General features: G+C 43.2%; 1 protein-coding gene across 3 annotated transcripts in view; it reads right to left on the bottom strand.

Annotated features, from left to right (window-relative positions):
• Positions 1 to 834: 834 nt before the first annotated feature.
• The window catches only part of LOC124544832 (fatty acid-binding protein, muscle-like), a 172,018-nt gene continuing 147,551 nt past the window's right edge, over positions 835 to 25,301 (bottom strand). For 2 of the 3 annotated variants that reach the window (XM_047123533.1, XM_047123531.1), the window contains exons 2-3: positions 6,112 to 6,383; positions 835 to 1,237 (exon numbers count right to left, since the gene is read on the bottom strand). In XM_047123533.1, the coding sequence (XP_046979489.1) occupies positions 1,187 to 1,237; positions 6,112 to 6,383 (323 nt within the window). In that variant the 3' untranslated portion in view covers positions 835 to 1,186. Of the gene's footprint in view, positions 1,238 to 6,111; positions 6,384 to 11,653; positions 11,834 to 25,301 lie in introns of those variants that run through there. The other variant, XM_047123532.1, reaches the window with a different exon arrangement.

The following is a 25,301-nucleotide window of genomic DNA, read 5'->3' as shown; positions in this document are numbered from 1 at the left end:
TGTGATTCGTTATCTTAGAACCCTCCCTGCTACTGATACCTTCAATGACATTACTCCTATCATTACTTACACAGAACTACACTGTTCAACTACTCCAAAGTGAGGTGTTAACAGGAAGCAATTTTCTGTTGCATAGGCTCATGCTGCAGTCCAAGTAGTCCTTTAGATACTACTACCAATAGTAGTCATTTTATTGGTATACTGTCAGTGGGGAAGTTTGGTCTCTCCATCAAATGGCTCTGAGCACTATCGGACTTAACAGCTGTGGTCATCAGTCCCGGTCTCTCCATCATCAGTAGCTAGATTGACAAGCAATAAGACCTCCAGAAGATAATTGCAAGGCATGATACAAGGAAACTGTCAGTACTAGGGAGTTTTGAGCAAACTTTCCCAGCAGCACCGATTTTTGTTTGGGAAGTGACCTTTCCATGACAAAGGTCTCTTTTTTAGACTACATTTAGTTAGGTATAGACTCCAAGAATACGTCTTTCACAGGGAACTGATTGTTGAGCAGCTACATCTTTTGATTTGTCTGAATTATGTCAAAATGTAAGTACTACGAGGTTGGGATAGGAACATGTTTATTATAAGGGAGGGTAGGGATATTTGCTTTGTGGTGTTTAAACCTAGTTAGTGTATTTTAATCCCTTCTTGAGTAGGGACATAATCCTAATTGAAAAGTCACATCTCAGATTAACAAAATCACAGCAAGAATGAATTCATTGTTTAATCATTACTTTCAATATTTATTTATTTATTTATTTATGCATTTATTTTACCTAATATTACTGGAATTGAAATGTTATGAAGGGAAGTATGTAACTGGCAATGGTATATCATTTAAAGGTATGTAGTTTTATTAACTTACAGTAAATTCAGTACAAAGTTCAAGAATTTAGGAAACACTTAAATGCATATAACAATTGTACCAAATGCAGAATACAAAAATACTTTAGGAACATCAAGATCTGTTCAGCTGAAAACTACAATTTTTAAATTTTAATATTAAAATATCAAACGAATAAATATAGAAGCTAATAAATGAGCTGACAAATTCTTAACAGCAAATATCAACTAAACTATTATGAAGCTGTATCACTTGGTATGGAATCTAATTTTCCTACAAATTTAACAATTGGCATTCAAAAAATTGAAATAATTATCTTCAGTGGCGAAAGTTGCAGTCTTAGATCGCTTTGTAGATTCTCGTACACACAAGGTCGTCCACTGTAATGGTCTGAAACAAATACAATTCGAAGTTAATCAACTTCCTAGCAGTTTGACAATTGTGATTTAATACTGTAACATTCTAGTGTTTCTTTAAGACCTACCAGTTACCAAAATACAAAATCTAGCCTTTAACATGAGGTTTGTTTGTAGGTGGTGTTTTCAGACTTTAAAAATTTACAACTTTATTTAGTAAAATATGAGCCCCAAATTAGGTGAAATTGAATGCTTGAACTTTAGGATTTCCCAGTTTCTACACTGGAACACTTTCAGAATGTATTGCATTTTTTAACTTCCAACAATAGAAATAACAGACCACTGCCATTTTCCACACTTTTGGGAAGAGGGCATTGCAATACACAAAAGTTGTCCAGTGGTTTACCACATTATGTTAACTTCCTATTTGGAGTTCTTTGAAGATTTAAGAAATTCAAGGTTATTTACAGTAAGAACTTCAACCTCTTCATTTTAAGTGCATTTCACCCCTTATTGAAAAGGAGTAAGGTCTGAGCACCTACCAGTAGTCACAGTAGTACAAAAATGCTACTTTTTCCCGCCGTTTGCAAATAGATCACGTAATGATTACATTACTGCAGTGATATTCTGAGACAAGGAACACTAAGAATACCAAGATACCTACTTGCATGATATTAGCATGTACATTTTGTGTCTAATAACTTGTTATACACCTTGAAATGTGGAAGTATTTGGGCAATGATAGAGGAGTCTGCAGAAAGATTTAAGTACAGCACATGACTAGTGTGAGGCAGTACTCTGGTGCCACAGGTAAATTTGTTTAAATACACAAATCTTATTGATGGTCTTTAACAAATCTTAAGTTATTTTGCGAAACCATTACTGAGTATCAGATTTACCATGTACCAGTATCTGCATAGATTCAATCTACTGGCATTGATTTATTTCAGTAACTTGTTAGCACCAACACTGCACTGTTTATTCACAGACGTTTGAGGTTTCGACACTGCTTTAAGCTCTAAACAATAGCTTATATTAGGACAACCAACTGGAGGTCCACAACTTGTATGAACCTTCACAGAAGTAGACAATTCTGGTATTTAACGAAATGTTAGCTGGCTGCAGAAAGTTAAGTACTTTTCACATCCAACTAAGGAATGCAACATGAACACTATTAGGCGACACCAGTTTTAGGTCAATTTCTGTAAGTCATATAGGCACTACCTGAAACTATCTGGAGTACATGTTTTCACATCATGTATGTGAATCACACGTTTTTTAATACTGCAACTAGGAAATTTGCATGCATACCATATTTTAAATTCACACAGCATAGGGCTAAATGCTGGAACAGTTATTGGCTTTCATGGTGTAGCTAAATTTCACCCTGTTTTCAATGGAATGAGAGGAATGACTCAATAGCGTTCACATTAAGATCTTTTCATTACTTTTCCTGAACCTACGAACGCCATTTCTGCGAAGTTGGGTATTTTTAGTAAGATTTACTACAAATGATTTTAGTTTTAACTTTATACCAAATACTGCGAAAACGCAGCAACATATGAAGAATGTTTTAGGTGCAAATCAATATTAGTAAAGGGGATATTATGCTGAAACTTGCCACCTAACCACCATTCCAGAGTGGGTGGGGTGAGCAGTATTTTCAAATGGGCACCCCTATTTTCTGCGTATAATCTGATTGTACGCTAAAAGATCGACAATTTAACGAAACCAGTGTATTCGTTGTAGGTGGCGCTGTAATCTACAAATACGAAGTGTGCCAAACTTGGAACTGAGGAATTTGATTCTACACTAACTTACCATGCAAATAAACCTTAGTGTTTTAACGGTTTAGCATGACCTGTATTACTTTAGTGTTGCAAATTTAGTAGTACAATTAGCAGCCATGTTTAGCGTGATCCAGAAAAGGTCACGTTTATGACTTAGTTTTCTATTTTCATTGGCACACCTTTAGTGGTGAGTCCTCTTACCACTCATTTGGGGTGCTTTGTTTTGGATTTATACGAACAAGAAATTATGTGCGTATTGTCAGTCTGATCATGCTGACCAGTTTCTAGCCGTACGCAAACTGCTAATCATATTTTACTGTACAATAAACAGTTACAATTCAAATGTTTACGTTTACACCGTATTTGTCTATTACATCGTCATCTACCACGAATGGGAAGTAGTAGTTCAAGTAGCCCACATTTTGGCGTAGAATCCAAACAGTTTTCCAGACGGACAATTATTGCACAGTTCACCCCGATTTCGCAAGAGCTGTGGCCAGGAGGCGGCCATTTCTAGCGGTGACATTTCTTCAACATTAACTTTACGCCCCCAACTTCTTCGCACAATGCATCGTTTCAGAGATATGTAGTTGTCTAGTCAAAACGTGTGTATGCAGGATGATTCCTTCTAACATTTAGAAGATCTGAAGCGACAGACTAGGACGAGGCAATTAAGACACATGGAGCCGCAAATGTTGGCAAATATTCCGAAAGCGGATAACATGTGACGTAAGCCTAAGTACCTCTCCGCACTGCAACTGTTCAAGCTATTGGACTGTCGCACTTCGTCATCGCAGTGCAAGCGAACCGTTTACGTTGGGTTGGTTCCCGGCCAATGTGGGCGGGGCTCAGGGCCTAAGTCTGTTGTGACAGGCAGTACTTTTTCATTGCCTGCGGCCGTTTTTATATTTATTAATTTAGCAGTATCGTTGTGTCCGATGGTGTACTGCGAAGTACAGTCCAACATAAAACCTACGGTATTTTGTCACAAGTAAATAAGTACAAGCTTTTGGATTGCGTAGTTACTTGATAGTGATCTGCGTTTTTGTTATTGACAAAGGAAAGCACGAAAGGAAAGAAATACAAAGCAACAACTGTTCCCTGGTTACAGCAGCGATAACTTATTTCTACGTTTACAACGGATCGCATTTACAAAAGGTGTTCGAAACGGTACCGTTTGCTTCAGTGGAAGCATTGTCACGTTCAATCCTCTTTAGCACACGCTCAAAAATACTCCGCATTATGAGTGTTATCTATGTCCAACGTTTGCTATCCATTTTTGGGGATCTCCCGACATTTGCAGTCACATGTGTCATCAAATTACTTGTCCCACAGTTATTTACATCGCTCCGAAGTTGTTTTTGAACGTTAGGACAAACTACCCTACATATTAACACCAGTCCTTTTCCGCTAAAGCAAAGTTATGTAGTTCTTTTTATCTAGAGAGCACCATTCCCGCTAAGTTTCGAATTGACAATTGTGCTTTGTTCCGTTTTACATGGAATGACGGTTCAGCTTACTAAATTTGTGCTCGTAAGTTGACAACGCAGAAATTCTGGGGAAAATACAGAAAAAGAACTATGCACTAGAGAAATCTGATTAAGACGGAAAGCAGCTGGACAGAACCTGTGTCCTAGGGAGTGGATGATTAATGTGCCTAGAAAGTTCACACGTGTATTAGGAAAGCTGAGGAAATACCTAGTTGACAATACAAATGAAGATATTAGATAAACGAACTTTCAAGAGTGACATGGATGCTTAGTTAATTATTGGCTTATCAAAAATTGCACGTAAAATTCCTGATTTCATGAGTTATAAATGTTTAGTAAGCTATGCCAAAAGGAGGATGGGAGCATTTCTACTGTTTTTCTATAAGTAACATCTATGCTGTTGTCATCTCGATAAGAAACGAGTAATTACAGAAATACAGTCAATGGCCTTACATACTGCCCAGTATTAATCCTGAAAATACTTAAGTGATTTTCACTACGACATTTTATGGCGTTCTGAACAGGATACTAAGGTGGGATAGGAGGCGGACGCCCAAGACTCGTGTGTTTGCGGATTTCATTTAGCTAGTGTCCAATGCAATAGTCCACATCTTTGTTACGCATTTTGTCCTACAGTGACACTTTATGAACTGGCTGTATCTGTATTACAGGATTTGACAAGTGCCTGTACCGTTTCTTGAAGCAGCATGATTATTCTCAAAAATAGAAAACTGAGAATTAAATTTCTGAACAGTTAAAATCTGATTATTAACTTAATTGGTAATGGCTTAATGGTAGGATTGAAGACCCATTGTCAGATCCTCTATTCGGATCTGGCCGGTAGCAACTGTTTTTACTTCAGATGCATAATGTAAACGTAAATTTAATCGTAATTTTACTGAAGACGCTTTAGTTACTAATGTGAAGGAAGAGTGATCAACGTGAAGATGTCATTTCATGGGCTAACATTATGGATATCTCGACGAAAGTATATTCCGTGTTATGCAATTTGATTAAGAACATGTGCATTTCGATGAAATTACTAATTAAAAACCTAATCTACTTAAAATTTTCATACTACTATGGAATTTGAATGAATTAAACATTGCTATTAAGCACAATAAATTTAATTTTTTGTAGTCCTGTGATCTTCAGAAAAAATTCTGAATTTTATATCCATCCTAATTTAAATGTTTGCTACATGGCGGTAATGTCATAACATTGAAACCGACAGCGAAAATAGTAAAGCAGATTATTTCAATTGAGTCAATAGTAACAATTCTCTTTGTCATGACTAAGTACAGTCAGTTTACTCTCGGTGGGGCAATTTACGTTAATACAGTTTCAGTGAACAGAAGATGGGCACTCAAAGGCGACTGTTTCGAAGTCTATGAGACCACACTGCCTTAGGAACTTCATGTTCAGGCAATGATCGAAACTCTTGATATCAGTGAAGAGGTGCAATTTCTAAGGCTTTGTTAGTAAACTGCACATTATTTCTAGCTGCCGCCTACCTCTTGAGCCGCACATACCGCGAGGTATTTTTAGCGGACAGGTTGAGCTATTTGACATGGACCTAGAGGAATGCGCCGGCTACACGCCGACCAGGTTTTTGTCACCTTACTTACCATCTTCACCTCTTCGGCTGAAAACTCTCGCACTATTGTGGTGGTCTTCTCGCCCTTCTGGATGTGGTGCAGCTTATTGCCATCCTGGGTGATGGTCGACTTTACTTTGCGGCCGTCCGGAGTCTCCTCCTCGAACTCCTCGCCGAGTTTGAAGGTGATGACCGTGTTCTTGAACGTGGACGAGGACTTGAGCGTGTACGTGTCGCCGTCCTTCGTCAGCTCTATGACGGGGCTCACCGCGTTGCCCATCTTGCGGGTCACCATGCCCACACCTGGAACGAAAGAGGTCACGCCATTGTACTATAGTTACATTTTATCATATGCAATTAATATGCACGGGAATCAAAATTCAAGTTTTCACAGTGTTCACGTCATTAGGCTCTGGCCTAAGGCATTTTTGTGCAGATCATTTTCTAATGAACTATCTTGCACATGTTATCCAGTGTATACATGAACGCACCATCAACTCTCAGCTTAAGGAACAAGCAATTCATTGGCTACACGAATAATCTGGCAGCAGGACGTGATGCATTAGTCACAATAATTTCATTCTGATCATTACTTTGTTGATTGAACTCATCCCTGTTAGCAGGAACAGACTACAGCTATCGAAAAACTGGTCCAATAGCGCTAAGTTATTTGGTCTTCACAAGGAACTAACGTTATGGTTTCTAGGAACAGGATAATATCAGAAAAATGAATAGCTAGAAAATTTTTCAGGTTATGAAAATCATGTGGAATGGTCATTCAAAAAGAATGTCAACTGAACCATCTACAGAAACCTTTTGCGGAAAGGAAATTCTGCAAAATATGAGAATCCACCGTGATATGGGTGTCTATGGATTGCAACGAACAAATGAGCAAAGGAAACAAGAATCAGAGATGTTATCCCCGAGGAGCTTAGCTAGGTACTACCATCCAGCAATGGTAATGCTGACAAGGAGGAATGGATGAAGTTTATTATGGGAACTTAAGTGGACGGAGTTGCGTCAAGAATAGAAGACAGCAGAAAATCAAAGTTGCCGGCGAATTAGATATTAGGAAGATTTAATAACAGATGGATATAATAGATCGTATTAGGAAAATGCCTAACGGATGCAGATTTTCTGCCAGTATTCTTCAACGACCAATTTTAGTATGCTGGATTGTACAAAAGCCATAGGAATCTAACACCAAGCGAAAGAAAGGCAAATTGGACAACTAGTGGGCCACTGTACTAAAGACGGAAACAGCATCGATTCTTACACACTAGAAGCTCCACAATTAACGTTGGCAGCAGCTCTATGATCTTCGGCAGCAGTCTGATAATCACGACCCAACCGCTGCGCGGTAATGTATTAAGAGCCTAGCTTGGTCAGCTTTTCCAGCCACTGAGGAAGTTCCAAACGCCACAAAATAAATATGGTACAAACATCCCTTTGACCAGTCCCACCGTCCACGTAACTAAAGCAAGGCAGGAAACTAAGTCCTTAGATTCCAAAGCAGCCACTAGTAAAATCTACGAATCAAGGTCATTAGTTTTTCCAACTGAATTAACTTTGTACTCTGCCAGGTAGTTTGATGTTAGTGTCAGCAAGGAAAGCAAAGCCGACTGGATCCTTATACACGAAATACGCGTGAAGTAAGCCAGCTCGCATCAGTGAGTATAGGCTCACGTGGGCGTGGCGTAATTTAAACACTAACGCGTTTGCACAGATGCGTTACTGTGCGAAATTCTTCAATAAATCTTAACACACACACACACACACACACACACACACACACACACACACACACACACACACACACACACACACACAAAAAAAATAGAGTGAATCACATGAGCGCACCGAGTAATTTTACCGCGTCGACTGCAGCACGTCAGCAGCAATTACAATCTCTAACAAATTATTGTATTCAGAGAAACCAAGTAGAACCTGCTGCAATCAGGCTTTTCCATGACGTAAGACGCTTATCCGAAGGAAATCTAGAGAGGAATTTGAAATGGAGTTAGCTGAGAATATACTAACGACAAAAATATTTTAAAGCTCCTTAGTTATTAAACTCTGAACTGTTCAAACCGATTGTATGGGAATTAATGTGTGCATGTTAAGAACCTCTGCAACCATACTTTACGTCGCAATATATATTAATTTTTAAACAGCCTTTGCTTGTAATAAGCTGTGTATCTAGTGCGTACTAATGCAATGATGAACTAACAGTTTAACAGACCACACTAAACTTGTGCAGTTAAAATTGCATATGTGAGCCTGCATGTCAGCAGCTTAACCCTTAAGATTGATGTGCGCGTGAAAGTTTTCATGCGTAACGTTCACCTGCACCGAATATTTGCTCTTAATATTACGTCGTTTTTAGTTTGACGCTTTGATTTGGTAACATTTTGAGACGAAAACATTAAGCACATTATTGTAAGAGGACTTCTAAGGCTCTGCCTTAGTTCGTGCCGTTTGCTTTTCCGGTTGGAAGGCGCGCTCCATGGTACGCCCAGTCCGATGTAAACAGCTTCCTTCATGTATTCGAATTTTGACTAGAATTTTCTCTGTAAGTATGGGAAATTATTTGTGAACTAATAAAACTTGTACGTTTTTAGCCACAACTTTGCTCTCGAGGAAAATCACGCCCGTATGCATGGCAGTAAGTAACGGTACGCGTCACGCCAATTGCAGACGTCTTGTTCCCGTACTAAATACTGGTTCCTTTCCACCTCCCCTGCGAACTATGACTGCATTTGCACATTACGGGAATCAGCCATTGGATGTGGTGTTCACGTGTGCTCACCTCTAACACTAACAAAGCGAATAAATGTGCAAAGACTTTTGCACTAAAAGTCTGCCATTTGTTCCCTCACTTCAGTGGGAGATTGAAAGTGACTTCCTCAATGTTTGTCGTGGCATTCTCACTATTTGGAGTGTATAGAATTATCGTTTTAATTTACAACACGCGTATTCATCTCACTGCTGTTGAGGCTAATTTCAGTTAGCGGAACCGAATACAAGATCAGTTTAAGGGACTGAAGAGTCAATACTCATGCACAACTCCATTCGCATGTAGTTCTGAAGCCATTACTAGTTTGCTAACCAATGTTTATAGTAACTTTAGCACGACATCTTAACCTCATTACCGAGGACACTTGCACATGGAATCTGATGACCAGAAATCTGAAGGTTGGGCCTTTGGTATTTAGAATATATATATATATATATATATATATATATATATATATATATATATATATATATATATATATATATATATATATATATATATATATATATATATATATATATATATATATATATATATAAAGCAGAAACTAAATACTGTTCCGGTACGAAGTATGTAACACCTAACTAGGCAATTCCTCGCTGAACTTGCCAATATTAAGGGGGGGGGGGGGGGGTAGGACGTCAAACGGGCCGACTTTGAGCAGGAGAGGCATCATAGGACATTTCCAGTGTATACTTTTACAAATAAATTCATAAAACTGTCAGTATCACCAGAAAGGATTCAGGATTCACACTCATTGCAGTGCAAGTTCGAAAACATAACAAAATTTTTTTACCTGTGAAATTTCATCATTTTTCCGCTTACTAAATGGCTGCAGTTGTTGCTATAGGTACACTTTTCTTAAGTTAGATTCTTCGATGAATTTTTAACATCATACATACCATACTCACAGATGTATAGAACTCTAGAATTTATGAAAAAACGAATGAACTGAAACTTCATGTTTAGGAAGACATGAAATTTTCTAGTTAATTACCTCAATTTTTACCACAGTTTTTAATAGATTTCGAAAATTATAGAGTTTCACACCTTTAAGTATGGTTTGTATGCTGTGCACAATTCACCGAAGAATCCACTTATGAAGAAAATTGTACTTACAGCAACAAATACTCCCACTAGTAAGTGAAAAAATGATTTTACATGTAAAAAAATTCTTTCGTTATGTTTTCCAACTTCCACTGCTATGAGTTAATTCTGAATGCTTCCTGGTCATGCTGACCAAGTCTTATGAATTTTTTTTGTAAGAGTATAGACAGTGGAAATTAAAACTGTCCTGTGGTGCTTCTGCTTCCTACCCCCCTCCCCTTAAACCATTAATTAATGTCAAGTACCTGTTAGGTTAATGACATATTGCCAACAAGCCGTTAGCTTTCCACCTGCAAGCTCGCTCTGACCACAGTCATGGCAGCGAGCCTTAGAAGTAGACCAGCTTATCGACGTGAAAGAATAATTATCGCACTTGGTTGTTCTGCAGGTCTGTCACTGGTTGACAACTACTGGCTGGGGAACTCCCCACCAAGTACACGCAAGAGCACCTAGCTCATTAGTTCAGTCCTGTATGAACTACGACTGCCACATGGCATGCATAAATCACACGATAGGACGCCAGATATGTTTTCAACATGCCGCACATATATGGGAAGACAAATTCACGCCTACGCGTGGGATTCTTTTCAGCACGTCCTTTCCATTACGAAGAATCGGAACATCCAATACTGGGCCGAAGTTCTTGCTGTATTTTTTTAATATCTCAGAAATTGTAACTTCAGTAAGCTTATTCAAAGTGAAACAGTAACGCTCATAGCAGTATGAACACCCACCCCGCCGGCTACCACCCCCCCTACCTTCCCAGACTCGCGCATGAACACAGCAACTGCCTCAAGCTACATCGCCGGGGGCCACCAGCCACGTAGCTAAACACGCGGCCGCTGGTTGGCCTTGACCGCCACGGCGAAAGCTGTATGCCGAGGCGCCCGCAGTTTACTGCCAAACCGTTTAGCCACGTCAGACACCTGAACTTTTAATTATTCCGCAGGGAGGCACAATTAGCTTCATAATTTAGCAATCAATTCAGGAAGACAATGCAGCAGATTAAGCAGAAACTAAATCCGAGATGCTTCCACGTGTTTTCGACGAGGATGCGACTACAGTTCTACAACCGTAAACTACGTTGGCATGATCAGCATTACCAACGCATGACATTCGACAGGTACCTGTCAAGATTCGAGGGGGTGGGGGATAGAACTTTAGTCTCGTTTACATTCGTCAGCTACCAGAAAATACCAGTACGCCTACATACAATTTACATCTACGTAGCTTATACAACATTATGGCTCGATTCCGAAACTGGACTATCACAGCACATCTGCCATACAAATAAGACTTATTGTGCTGTTCATAACCTGAAACGAAAACCGCAGCTGCAAACTATACCAGTAAGAGTTCCTCATATACCATATGTAATTGTTTCTATAGCAAAATCCAGGAATTTTGTTCAATCAACACGTATCATGCTCAGACATTTAGATTGACAGATTGCTCAAGTACACGCCGGGATTACGGAGAACGAAAGTAATGCAACTTCAAGTGCCAACAAATTATTTTCACATAAGTTTCCTCTCTTGAAGGGGCCACTCAGGAATCACGAAATAGTTATCAGTGGAATATTTACAAACGTGTTAACCGTTCGCGTTCAAAACCTAACATTCTACAACAATTATTTTGGTCTCATACAAAGACGTTGAAATGAACTCACCAAGCGCTTTCATCACTTCATCAAAATTCTCGCTCTTGTCGAGCTTGTATTTGCGACCAACAAATCCGTCCACAGACATGATGGCGTAACGCTGCTAGTAACACTGGAAGACTGCAACAACCGACGTTCACACGTACTCGCACACACCCCCTCAGAGCGACCGCAAACTAACGAGAGTAGCGTTCGCAGCTGCCGCTTTATACAGCCGCTACGCTGCCGAGATGACGTAGGGCGAAGGCACGGCTCGAGTGCTGGGAGAGGGGGGGTGATCACGTGACGCAACGCAAGGCGGCAAATACCTCGGGCCGCGCGCGCGGTGCACACCCACAACGGAATTCGGACGAAACGATCCGTCTGACGACCTTTTTTTTATTCCGTGAAAGTTCGCTCTTTTATTCCGATCAGTTTAAAACTATTCCCCGTTTCAAAGGCGTTATGGTGTGGCGCCACTGTCTCACGGAGCTCCGCGGTCTAGATACTCTCGACGTTTATGAAAAGATCGATATCTTCATCGAGATTTAGCGATAATCATTCGACACTTATCGTCGATTACAAAGTGACACATTTTCCAAGCAATTCTTCGTTATAGAGGTGACGATGATGTCACACTCCGCGACTGAAGCAAAGGCGTTTAATAGCACAAACAGATTCAAAACAGAAGACAATTTTTAAAGCAGTGTCCAAAATTTTATTCGAAGCATACTGGTGATTAATAATGATATCGCTCGATCACGCAAGAACTACGATCCGAAGTAAGAAGAGAAAAATAATTAAACCCTTTTCTAAAATTACGAAATCACTGCAGAGAATAAGTAAAATAAAGCTTCTTCAATCCGAAGGCTGAGTTTTGCACAAAACCTGCTTTTTGGAGTTGACAGTAAATCGAACTCCAGGTCCTTCTGTTTGTCGTCAGTCATGCACCCACTGAAAACAGTTCATCTTGGGTTTGTAGAAGAACTGCAGAGTTGTTTATCTCGAATTTATAGAACTGTAGAGGTAGAATGCAGGACTGGAAATCCACAACCCTTAAAATTATGACACGATCAAATTCAACACCTTTCTGTCGCCCATGTATAGTAAGTAATTAAGACATGCCATTTGTGGACAAGTTTCTAATGATTGCTTCTCAGGAAACCAATAGGACTGACGCAAATCAACGTGCATCCAAACACGGTCCTAAAATTTGTCAATGCAATCGCATGAAAACGTACCATTGAAGCAAAACACAGATGGGTCATTCTGCAGCAGAACAATTGTGAAATAACAGTAGTACGCGTGCAGGCTAGCTCAAAACATAAAAGTAATAATGAAGACATTTCTTACCAGGTATCAACACGAAGACACTATTTAAAAACTGAAAAATATTACCCGCCTAAACAACAGATATAACCCGAAACTACACAAGGCCATTACTGTTTTATGGCATAGGCAAGACATAGAGGCTATGAGCACTCGATGTACGTGAACGCAGTAGTCACATACCTCATTACCTACTTCTGTATCTGTTCTCTGCGAGTTATTTTGAAGTGCGTGGCCGAGGGCTTTTCCCTTTTCATTCACAGCCGGAAAGTGCAAGCTATATCTTGACTGATTTTATCTGCACAGTGTCAATGGTACCGACACGCGAGAAAGGGGGGTGAGGGTTGGGGGAGGGGGAGTGCCTGAAGAATGTTCAAAATTTCTTAGTGACTTCACTCGAAAAGTAGCATAAGTTCAGAGCCACAGGGTGACAATTATTGAAATAAATGAAACATAATCGTCATAACTTCTGAACAGTTTGCGTTAGGGCGCTCAAACTGCACGGTTGGCCGCGGTGCATGATGGGAATTAGTATGCGCTGTGTAGTTTGGCTTAGCGACGAAGTCCACTTTCATTTGGATGGGTTCGTCAATAAGCAAAATTGGCTCATTTGGAGGACTAAGAAACTGCATTTCACGACCGAGAACATACATAAGCTACTTGTGCTGTCGCCAGTATACATATTATACTACATATTATTTGCTTTCGAAATAAACTTTCCTTGGCTTTCTCTGTACACGAAGCGCGTGTAGTAAGCAAAGCAATGTGTGTTACTGTACTGATGCGCCCTTCTTAAGCAGTGCTTCAAGGATTGTGCGTCACAGGAACGAGTACAGATAAAACTAGAATGTCAATGTCGCACTTACGGAATATCCTGTCTTGCTGCTGGGAAACTAACGAATGGTTTATTTCGCACAGCTTCTCCGGGGTTTCTAGAAAAATTACTTGCCCACATTTACATAGATGTACGTCACAACTCGCGGAAGACGAAAATCGAACTTTGAAAGTTCATTGTCGCGTTTGCATGTTGGGCATAAATCGATTCTTCTAGAGCCATCAAATGCCGGCTTTATGAACGTCAGTTGTTTTACAGGGCTGCTGTCTGTAAATCATCTGTTCCGATATTGCCAGTACGATAAAGTATTCTCGTAACATTTTTAATAGTACGACAATACTACTTCCTCGCGGCTTTCATTGTCAATGAAATTGTATGGATATCGGTAAAGGGGGGGGGGGGGAGGGGAAGGGCGGGGGGTGTTAGTCACAGCGAGGATTGAAAAGCCTTACCCATTCCACTTGATAGTGCGGAACCGTTTTATTTCATCCACCCAGATCAAGTGTGCTGTACTGAAAATTGCGAAACGGTATCTGGTAGAACATCAGTGTACTGCAACATTTTGAAGATGCTGGTCGCTAGAAAGCTCCAGAATGAGTAAAGACACATTCCTATTCACACGAGCAAGTCAGCGTATATTTTGCAACCAACTACTGATTGTGAGTTAGAGCTTTGTCACTGAAAGCGGGAGTGGGTATAGCAGTCCACAAATTCGCGAGCTTTGGAATACACTATTGTTGCCAAACAGTTCGATTTAGCTAATTCAATTGATACGCAAGCAGTTCTGGAACTATTTTCATCTAATGAAGATAAAGTGAGCAGATCATCAACTGCACAATGGGAACGAATAATAACTTCGTGGGCAGTATAACAGATCTTTGTTATATTTTGGATTTCTGCAATTTTACTACTCAGACTATTATAAAATTACATTGAAATGATCTCCCATGCTGTGGCCGAGCGGTTCTAGGCGCTTCAGTCAGAAACCGCGGTGCTCTACGGTCGCAGGTTCGAATCCTGCCTTGGGCATGGATGTATGTGATGTCCTTAGGTTAGTTAGGTTTACGTAGTTGTAAGTCTAGGGGACTGATGACCTCAGATGTTATGTCCCACAGTGATAAGAGCCATTTGAACCTTTTTTTTATGGCCCATTTTTTCCGCAAAACGAGAAATAATCATTTATAACAACAACAAAAACTAGTTGTGGTACTGGTAACTACCGAAAAAGGAACGCAATGCGTCACAAACATGTAGAGATTACATATTTCAGAGTAATAATATATTAAAATATCTGAAAATTTCTTTTAAACAATAATAATACGTTTATAATCGTGGAAGGTGAACATGGTTTTATTGGTTAAATGGACAATATAGTAAAAATATTTCCTTTCGTTCCATGAAATTTGAGGCGAACTGCCGGATGTCAGTGACATACTGTCACGACATTTCGGCTCAGAGCATAATCTGAAGATGGCTAGAAGACTGTGCACCGAAACATCGAGTCAAAAATTCACTGACATCCGGTAGTTCACCTGAAATATCATGGAACAATGTATACGACGGGAAGGTTTTAAATTTCCCAATGTCAATTTTTGTTAGATGAGTGTGTTGCTTTCTAGTTACAATATCAAAAGAGGTGTGGACATTTCACATCTAGTGCCTGCTAGAGTCCACTTTACATCGGTGGGGAGAGGATAACGAGTGATTTAAATCTCCCAATGAACCACCGTTACAGTCACAAACACTGGTGTCCTGGTTTTTCAGTTTCGGGAAAATGGCATTATTGAGTCTCATGCTGATTAATGATGTTACGAGCGGTGTTCAGTAACACAACACATTTTTTCTCGGCCAATTTTGATTGAAAAAATTCGGAAATTGTTGTGGGACATCGTTGAATATTGCCGCTTCAGCCCCTATCAATATCATAAAACCCCGATTGGTGGTGGCGCTTTTTTCTAGCCGTGAAAATGGCGTCTATAACAGAGGTGCTTTGCAAGCAGGCGCTTGAGGAATGGGTACGGAGCACTAGCAGTGAACAAAGGCACGGCGAGTCGTCGGGCAAGGCGTCTGTCATCATCGCAACAAAACCTGTCCACTCTCCCGCGTGCCGGCCGGTCGCACACAGCTATGACTGTGTGAAAAAAATGGCTCTGAGCACTATGGGACTTAGCTGCTGTGGTCATCAGTCCCCTAGAACTTGGAGCTACTTAAACCTAACTAACCTAAGCGCATCACACACATCCATGCCCGAGGCAGGATTCGAACCTGCGACCGTAGCGGTCGCGCGGTTCCAGACTGAAGCGCCTAGAACCGCTCGGCCACCCCTGCCGGCTGACTGTGTGAATTTGTTGGCACGTGCGGACATTCTCAGCCTAAGTGGTCGAAGTATCACAATCAAACACCTCGCTGCTCAACTGGTTCTCTGTCGGCAGAGGTGATATATTCGTCCACCAGTTGGGATACTCAGCGATGTGTACCCGCTGGTTTCCTCGTCGCCTAACAGAAGACTACAAAGATCACCGAAGGAACATCTGTGCGGAATTGCTTGCGCTTACGAGGGAGGTTATTGATGCAGCAAGACGTTGGCTTTGACGTTGACCAGTATGGTGGTTCCATGCGGGCATACATGTCCTCCCAGTAAGGTGGCGTAAGTCCGTCCCATTGGTCAGTGGTTTCGTTGGAAAATAAAAGTTTTGTAGGGAAAAGAGTGGCGATTAATATGGTGTATTGGAATCCTCAAGCCGGCCGCTGTGGCCTAGCAGTTCTAGGCCCTTCAGTTCCTTCGTCTCATACAAAATTACTACATATACATTAACCAACATTCTAAAAAGCAAGTAGCATCCACACAGCTAAGTCACGACTCGGATGCGACAGGGTGTTTACATAGATCGAATAACGACCGTGGAGATCGAAATCCGACAGACCCGTACATTAACAAGAGAGTGTCGGTGAGTTCGTACGGCCATCCAGGAGAGGCAGTGGGTTATCGGCCTGTGGAGAACCCAAATTGAGAGCTGGTGTAAACGTACTGGATTGGCATACATTCTTTCGCTGATAACAAAAAATTATCTCTAAGGAACTATGCTTGTTACAGTTACGCAGTTTCTTGCAAATGATAGCTCAACTTACATAACTTTTCATGAGCACCGTTCTACACGTCTATGTGAAATTCTGCAAATGGTAGCTTAGCGCATGAAATTGTTATGGATATTCTTCTACACTTCCCCTGACAACATTTCATTTCTTTTCTCTCTTTCTTGTTAGAGGTAGTGTAATGTAGGAGTGCTGGTGCCACAATGGCGTCTATGCAAGAGGAAGCGCAATGCACACAGCAGAATTATTAGATAGCCCTTTTTCACTAAGTCTACTGTAACAAATGGTTCAAATGGCTCTGAGCACTATGGGACTTAACATCTGAGGTCATCAGTCCCCTAGAACTTAGAACTACTTAAACCTAACTAACCTAAGGACATCACACACATCCATGCCCGATGCAGGATTCGAACCTGCGACCGTAGCGGTCACGCGGTTCCAGACTGAAGCGCCTAGAACCGCTCGGCCACACCGGCCGGCGTCACGGCAACAGTTTACCTGGACACGTTGGAACTTGTTGCAAGAGGAATTTCAACTCCTGATATTGTTTCAAAAAGATCATGCACCGCCACACTGCGGAGTGTTTGTTCGCCAGATCTTGAGTGAAACCTTCCCGGAAGACGGATCGGTAGAGGTAGTCCAACATTGTCACGACCACGTTCATCAGCTATAGCCCCTCTTGACTCCTCTGTGAGGTTACGTTCGGCTCACCAGTTCCTGATATGCTAACTCTTACGGCACGAATACGAGATGTAGCAGCGAGTACGCGAGAGATGTTGGCAAAGACGGAAATTGATTACCGTCTAGACGTTCTGTGGGCAACAAACGGAACACACGTGGAAGTGAATCCATCAAAACTAGCTACTATTGTCCAACAAATAGCGTAGCCGTGTCTAAGATACTAGTTCCTTTTTTGTAAGCAGGGAAATTTTACCCTCACCCTGTACTGCAACAACGAACCATAAAACAATTATCCGACGGAGATCGGTAGATGTGTCGTACATGCACAGACAAACAAGTGATTGCAATAAAAAAAAGAGGGTGATGATACACCTCTGACTCTTATGAAAGCAGTTATTCGGTTTGGCATTTATTGATGGAGTTGTTGGGTATCCTCCAGAGAGATACCGCTCCGAATTCATTCCAACTGCTGCGTTAGATCGTAAAACTTCCGAGCGGACTTGAGGACTCTGTCCGTAATGCTCCAAACATTCTCATTTGGGGAGAGATCTGACGGCCTTGTTGTCCAAGGTACGCTTTGACAAGCGCGTAGACATCCAGCAGAAACTCTCGCCATGTGCAGGTGGGCATTATCTTGCTGAAATGTAAGCCCAGGATGGTTTCAATGAAGGGCAACAAAGCAGGGCGTAGAATATCGTCGACCTAGCGCTGTGCTTCAAGGGTGGCGCATATGTCAACCAAAGCAGTCCTGTATGAAAAGAAATGGCACCCCAGAGCACCACTCCACCGCTGCACGAGGCGACTGCAGGCACGTCTTCGTTCGTCATCGGGGCTCAGCTCTAAATGGGACCCAATTCTGAAGACAATTCTACTGCAGTCAATGGGATTCCAGGCCGCAAACGTGTCTAGAGACGCCCCGAACAGTGGTGGGGCACCAACCTGGCTGTTCGCTCGCTATACAGACCGACAACGAGGAGTGATGGTGAGGCGTGCCATTTCCTTTCACAACGGGACCCCTCTGGTTTTCATCCGCGACACACCTACAGCGCAGCGGTACGTTGACGAAATTCTACAACCCGTTGCCTTTCTTCTTAAGCCATTCTGGGCTTAAATTTCACGAAGGTAATGTCCATCTGTACACGGCGAGAGTTTCTCCTGCTTCTCTTCGTGCTTGCCGTACACTACCTAGGCCGGCAAGGTCACCAGATTTCTCCTCAAATGAGAACGTTTGGAGCATCATAGGGAGGGACCTGCAACTAGCATGGAATTTTGATGATCTAACGTGACAATTGGACAGAGTTTGGCGCGATATCCCTCACAAGGACATCTAAAAACTCCATTAACCAATGTCAAGCAGAATAACTGCTTGCGCAAAGACCAGAGGTGCGTTAACGTGTTATACACTTGCTCAATTTGTGAAGCTCTTTCTCTTGAATAAATCAATTTTTCCGAAATTGTAATCATCTGTATATGAAGATAGTAGTTGTTCTTGAAAGAACAGATACCATTGATGACCGTGAAGCTTCTCTAGAATAAATGACAATTAACTGAACCCTCAGCTGCCGACAGGTGTTGTTGATATACCTCCATGGGGAGAGATGAAAATTTGTGCCCCGATTGGGACTCGATCCCGGTATCTCCTGTTCACACGGCAGACGCTCTATCCAGCTGAGCCACGGAGGACACAGATGAATAGCGCGACTGCAGGGACTTATCCCTTGCACACTTCCCGTGAGACAGACGAAGATCAGTGGCTGGGTAGCCTTTAACTATATATATGAAGATAGTAACTGTTCTCGAAAGAACAGATACCGTTGATGACCCTGCAGCTTCTCTAGAATAAATGATAATTAATTGAAACCCTCATCTGCCGACAGGTGTTGTTGATATACCTCGATGGGGACAGCTGAATATGTGTGCCCCGACTGGAACTCGAACCCGGGATCTAATGAGTAGATGGGCAAATATCTATTAGGTACATTACGTATGTAGATTGCGGACAGTTGGGAATGTGGGTCTCAGGGGGGAAGCGTGCAAGGGATAAGTCCCTGCAGTCGCGCTATTCATCTGTGTCCTCGGTGGCTCAGATGAATAGAGCGTCTGACATTGAAGCAGGAGACCCCGGGTTCGAGTCCCAGTCGAGGGCACACATTTTCAGCTGTCCCCATCGAGGTATATCAACAACATCTGTCGGTAGGTGAGGGTTTGAATTAATTATCATGTAATCATTTGGTTGCCTGTACATGCACGTCAAGTCTACCGCTTTCCGTCCCTTTCGAATAGTTTCTTCGTGGTACGTCGTTTTCTTTTCTTTTGTTCGTCTTACAGTGCATTAGTACTAGTTTGCTGTTCCGGCAGTTGTAGTGGCGAGCGACCGTAGGATGAGACGCGGCGGAGTGCAATGGCAAGATCGTCATTTTGATGAGCACACGAAAAAACGCCCACCTCACGCGCCACATGCTTCGTGCGGCAAAAAAAAAAAAACGGAGGCGCGTCTCCCACTGCGGGGCTAGGCAGCAAGCTCTGTGTTCTCGGCGGCCAGAACACGCCAGCGGATGTGCGAGATGCAGCTATCGCAACACGCAAGCAGGGCCGGAGTGTCTCACTGCGAGAGGATGTCGCACGATACGTTACGCTGCAGAATGCTGACAAGTGGCGCGGTTCGCGATCTTCAGACCCAGGCCAAAGGCACAGTGAGTCACCGCCTGCGCTACCGCTTCGGTTTTTCTGCGGTGAGTAAGGAAATGGCCACAAGGATTGCAGATGACGCATCGTAGGGGCGATCGGGAAATACACTCCTGGAAATTGAAATGAGAACACCGTGAATTCATTGTCCCAGGAAGGGGAAACTTTATTGACACATTCCTGGGGTCAGATACATCACATGATCACACTGACAGAACCACAGGCACATAGACACAGGCAACAGAGCATGCACAATGTCGGCACTAGTACAGTGTATATCCACCTTTCGCAGCAATGCAGGCTGCTATTCTCCCATGGAGACGATCGTAGAGATGCTGGATGTAGTCCTGTGGAACGGCTTGCCATGCCATTTCCACCTGGCGCCTCAGTTGGGCCAGCGTTCGTGCTGGACGTGCAGACCGCGTGAGACGACGCTTCATCCAGTCCCAAACATGCTCAATGGGGGACAGATCCGGAGATCTTGCTGGCCAGGGTAGTTGACTTACACCTTCTAGAGCACGTTGGGTGGCACGGGATACATACGGACGTGCATTGTCCTGTTGGAACAGCAAGTTCCCTTGCCGGCCTAGGAATGGTAGAACGATGGGTTCGATGACGGTTTGGATGTACCGTGCACTATTCAGTGTCCCCTCGACGATCACCAGTGGTGTACGGCCAGTGTAGGAGATCGCTCCCCACACCATGATGCCGGGTGTTGGCCCTGTGTGCCTCGGTCGTATGCAGTCCTGATTGTGGCGCTCACCTGCACGGCGCCAAACACGCATACGACCATCATTGGCACCAAGGCAGAAGCGACTCTCATCGCTGAAGACGACACGTCTCCATTCGTCCCTCCATTCACGCCTGTCGCGACACCACTGGAGGCGGGCTGCACGATGTTGGGGTGTGAGCGGAAGACGGCCTAACGGTGTGCGGGACCGTAGCCCAGCTTCATGGAGACGGTTGCGAATGGTCCTCGCCGATACCCCAGGAGCAACAGTGTCCCTAATTTGCTGGGAAGTGGCGGTGCGGTCCCCTACGGCACTGCGTAGGATCCTACGGTCTTGGCGTGCATCCGTGCGTCGCTGCGGTCCGGTCCCAGGTCGACGGGCACGTGCACCTTCCGCCGACCACTGGCGACAACATCGATGTACTGTGGAGACCTCACGCCCCACGTGTTGAGCAATTCGGCGGTACGTCCACCCGGCCTCCCGCATGCCCACTATACGCCCTCGCTCAAAGTCCGTCAGCTGCACATACGGTTCACGTCCACGCTGTCGCGGCATGCTACCAGTGTTAAAGACTGCGATGGAGCTCCGTATGCCACGGCAGACTGGCTGACACTGACGGCGGCGGTGCACAAATGCTGCGCAGATAGCGCCATTCGACGGCCAACACCGCGGTTCCTGGTGTGTCCGCTGTGCCGTGCGTGTGATCATTGCTTGTACAGCCCTCTCGCAGTGTCTGGAGCAAGTATGGTGGGTCTGACACACCGGTGTCAATGTGTTCTTTTTTCCATTTCCAGGAGTGTAATTACAGCAAAAGCCAAAAACAAATCAGGAACACATCTCAAACGCAAAAATGACATCTGACATAAGCGCAGGGACAAAAAAATTTGTCATCGCTAGCAGCGTCACGATAAGATCGTGTAACTCAGCCTCTAATCTTCATAATGGCCTCGATTCCGCGAAGAATGGAGTATGCAAGTTAGGCTCCATCGTGCTACCAAATTAGGTGCATGTTATTTGCTACCGTCTCACTCACTGTTCCAGATAGTTCCAGACATTTTCCGCAGGACTGGCTGATTTAGCAGGCCATTCGGGGTGCGACAGGTTCCACGAGTGTTCGTCAAATAAGGAAAGTACGCGTGCAGCCCTGTCAGTACGGTAAATGTCATCTTGGAAGAGTCCGCAGCTCGTGGTCTCGCGGTAGTGTTCTCGCTCTCGAGCCGGGGTCCCCGGATCGAGTCCCGGCGGGGTCAGGGATTTTCACCTGCCTCGTGATGACTGCATGTTCGTGTTGTCCACATCATTTCATCAACATTCATGAAAGTGGCGAGATTGGACTGAGCAAGGGTTGGGAATTTGTACGGGCGCTGATAACCGCGCAGTTGAGCGCCCCACAAACTAAACATCATCATCATCATCATCATCATCATATTGGAATACGGGAGTATCCACAACATAGGAGTCCGCAAAGGGGGCAACAGGAGAAAGTTGCCCCCTACTGGAATCTGAGTAGAACTTTATAGAACTCTCTCGAATACCTAGCAGTCACTGTCTGCGATTTTACTAAACTGTAGACTTCACGTTGCCTACCGCGGTCAGATATACTGCAGCTTTACCAGTCACTAAATATCTTGGGCTTTCTTAGTCCACGCAGTGTCGACGAGAAATTATGTCGATTTCCCAGTGCGGCTGAGGTTTCGAGGTTGATCTGTTGTCGAGACGGATAGAAAAATTTACGCGATCATGTCTTCAATCTTTTTCGATCGCTTCCTCGTCGAACACGCTGGTGCATAGATTCCGTCGCAGGTTCCCAGCACATATACATGGTAGCGGTATATGTGCCAGCCATCCGTCCCCAATTCCCATAAGGACATCCCCAACCCCCACCCATAGACGCCCGATGGAATCACAACAGACGTTTACCATTTGTCTGCAGAAAATGAAAACCCATGATGACCTGCTGATTATGCACTTATTTTTATGTGACAGCTACTGTAGTATACAAGGAAGCGCCGAAACGACGATCAAGAACGGAACAGCAGAGAGGCCAGTAGGGACTCTTCCCCGTCTTTTCATTCGCCGATGCTCTCTCAATGCAGCACTGTAATTGCTGCCGCTCACATGAAACAGCACACGGTCTCTCTTGTCCATAGCCACACTTTGCACTCACGTTATGGTTTGTCAGAAGACAGTGTGGATGTCTTACCGCAGTAATATACAATGTACAGCGCCAGATTTGAACCTGGTGGAGAAAATTGGAACTATTTTTTTCAGTGTAAATGAGTTCCGCATTAATGCATCAGCATACCTACCAATTTTCACTGCCACGCGATAATTACAGCCCGTAAAGTACCATGGTGACTAGCTGCATACTAACTATAACCACCCGGTATACTGAACAGCTCCGTATGTCATACACATCCTGCAATCTTGACTCCAACATCTCTATCGCACATTTTTACAAGCCTGTGCAACATTAGCTATTGATGTCGGCCGGCCGCTGTGGATAAGCGGTTCTAGGAGCTTCACTCCGGAACCGCGCTGCTGCTACGGTCGCAGGTTCGAATCCTGCCTCGGGCTTGAATGTGTGTGATGTACTTAGGTTAGATAGATTTAAGTAGTTCAAAGCCTAGGTGAGTGATGACCTCAGATGTTAAGTCCCATAGTGCTTAAAGCCATTTGAACCATTTTTGCTGGTGTCGAGATGTCGCATACTGTCCTCATTTTCCTAGGTATCTTGCTGAACAGCCCAACAATTTGCTTTTGTTGTGAATGGTGCTGGTGACGAATCACCGCCGGATTAATGATCGTCGGCGGGCACACCGGCCATCCTGAGTGTCGTTTTTTGGCGGTTTTCCACGCTCGTGTAAGAATGGTCACCAACATCCCCCTCAGAGGACACGATACGGTTACACACAGAAGAACTTACGCCAATTCTTTACGCTCGTCTACAGCTTGTTGTATGTTTCACAATGTTATCTCTTAGCCGGTGCTTCATGTCAGCTGAGATGAAACTCAGGACGAGCCAATTACTAGCTGCGTTGTGGATGATCAGACACTTCCCGTCGAAAACGCTGCAGGAGTATCTTCATTACCGCTGCAGCGTGCAGCCGAGAATTGTCATGAAGAACGAAATCCATGACAGTTACGTAACGTGGCTGCACATGAGGCGAAATCTCTCACCAGGCTCTCATACTTGGCGGGAGACACTATTTTGTAGGCATCTTTACGGAGGCACTACTTTCTAGGCATGTTTACGTCCTCGCTGTGCGCTCAGAACTGAAAAGAGCGACAAGCCGTGATCGACGGGTACACTGGTCACACTACACAACACATCTGTGCAAAACTTCATTGGATTTTCACAGTGGTTTCCGTTTCGCGACCGTTTGGAAGTTACTTTCCGAATGGCCCTCGCATTTAACAATATGGAACATAAACATGTGTTTATTCGACTTCCCAACGTCGCGGAAATATTCTACAGAAAATTTGACAAAATTTCACTAATTACGACAACATGCTGCAATTTGCGGAAGGAAGCGAAACTGTGTTGTATTAAAACGTTGTCATGATCGACCTCTACCTTCTCATACTACTAAATACTTATACTCATATAAATTAGGAGTCACATCCGTAAAACGTTTTTTGACCATAGGAGGCCCGGAAAAGAATAACTGTAAACCTAATACACTGAAATTGAACTACATCCAGCCGTTAATTCGCAGAAAAACTTCGAAGCCGAGTGCGGATTTCAGCAGACAAAAGTTCATCCCAGTCGTAAGCCTATCGTAAGAGTTGCGGCCAACAGCACAGGATAAAGCGCTTGAAAACTGTAATATCTGGGCATCCGGGATAGGGATTTCCTGATGCGGACAACTTTTCTCTTTTCCACTCACTCCTCTGTGTCAGAAATAACGCAGTTGTTACAAATAACAACTTACTGAGAATTCACCACGTTATCGTCATAACAAGTTATCAGCATCTCATTGCGACCTCAGTAACAATCAAAACTGTGGATGTACCTCCTAATTTGTATGAGTATTTCGTAGAGTGAGAAGGTAGAGGTCGATCATGACAACGTTTTAATACAACACAGCTTGGGTTCGTTCATACTACAGTGGATGTCACATGTTATTACGACTGTATTAACGTTATTTCGTCTGTTTTGAAGAACAGTGTAACAGCTAAAAGTAGCATATAACACCTAAGCCTATACTGTAGGCAGCTGTTTATGAAGGCACTGAACATACGTCATTTGGGATTTTCCAGGATATTTGAAAATTCACACATTAATGAGAGTTCCATATATTTGGTTACTTCCTCTGCAGTT

This window comes from Schistocerca americana, chromosome 8 (assembly GCF_021461395.2).
Source record: "Schistocerca americana isolate TAMUIC-IGC-003095 chromosome 8, iqSchAmer2.1, whole genome shotgun sequence".
NCBI classification, from domain to species: domain Eukaryota; kingdom Metazoa; phylum Arthropoda; class Insecta; order Orthoptera; family Acrididae; genus Schistocerca; species Schistocerca americana.
Note: the sequence above shows the minus strand (reverse complement) of the source record. Positions and strands in the feature narration are given on the sequence as shown.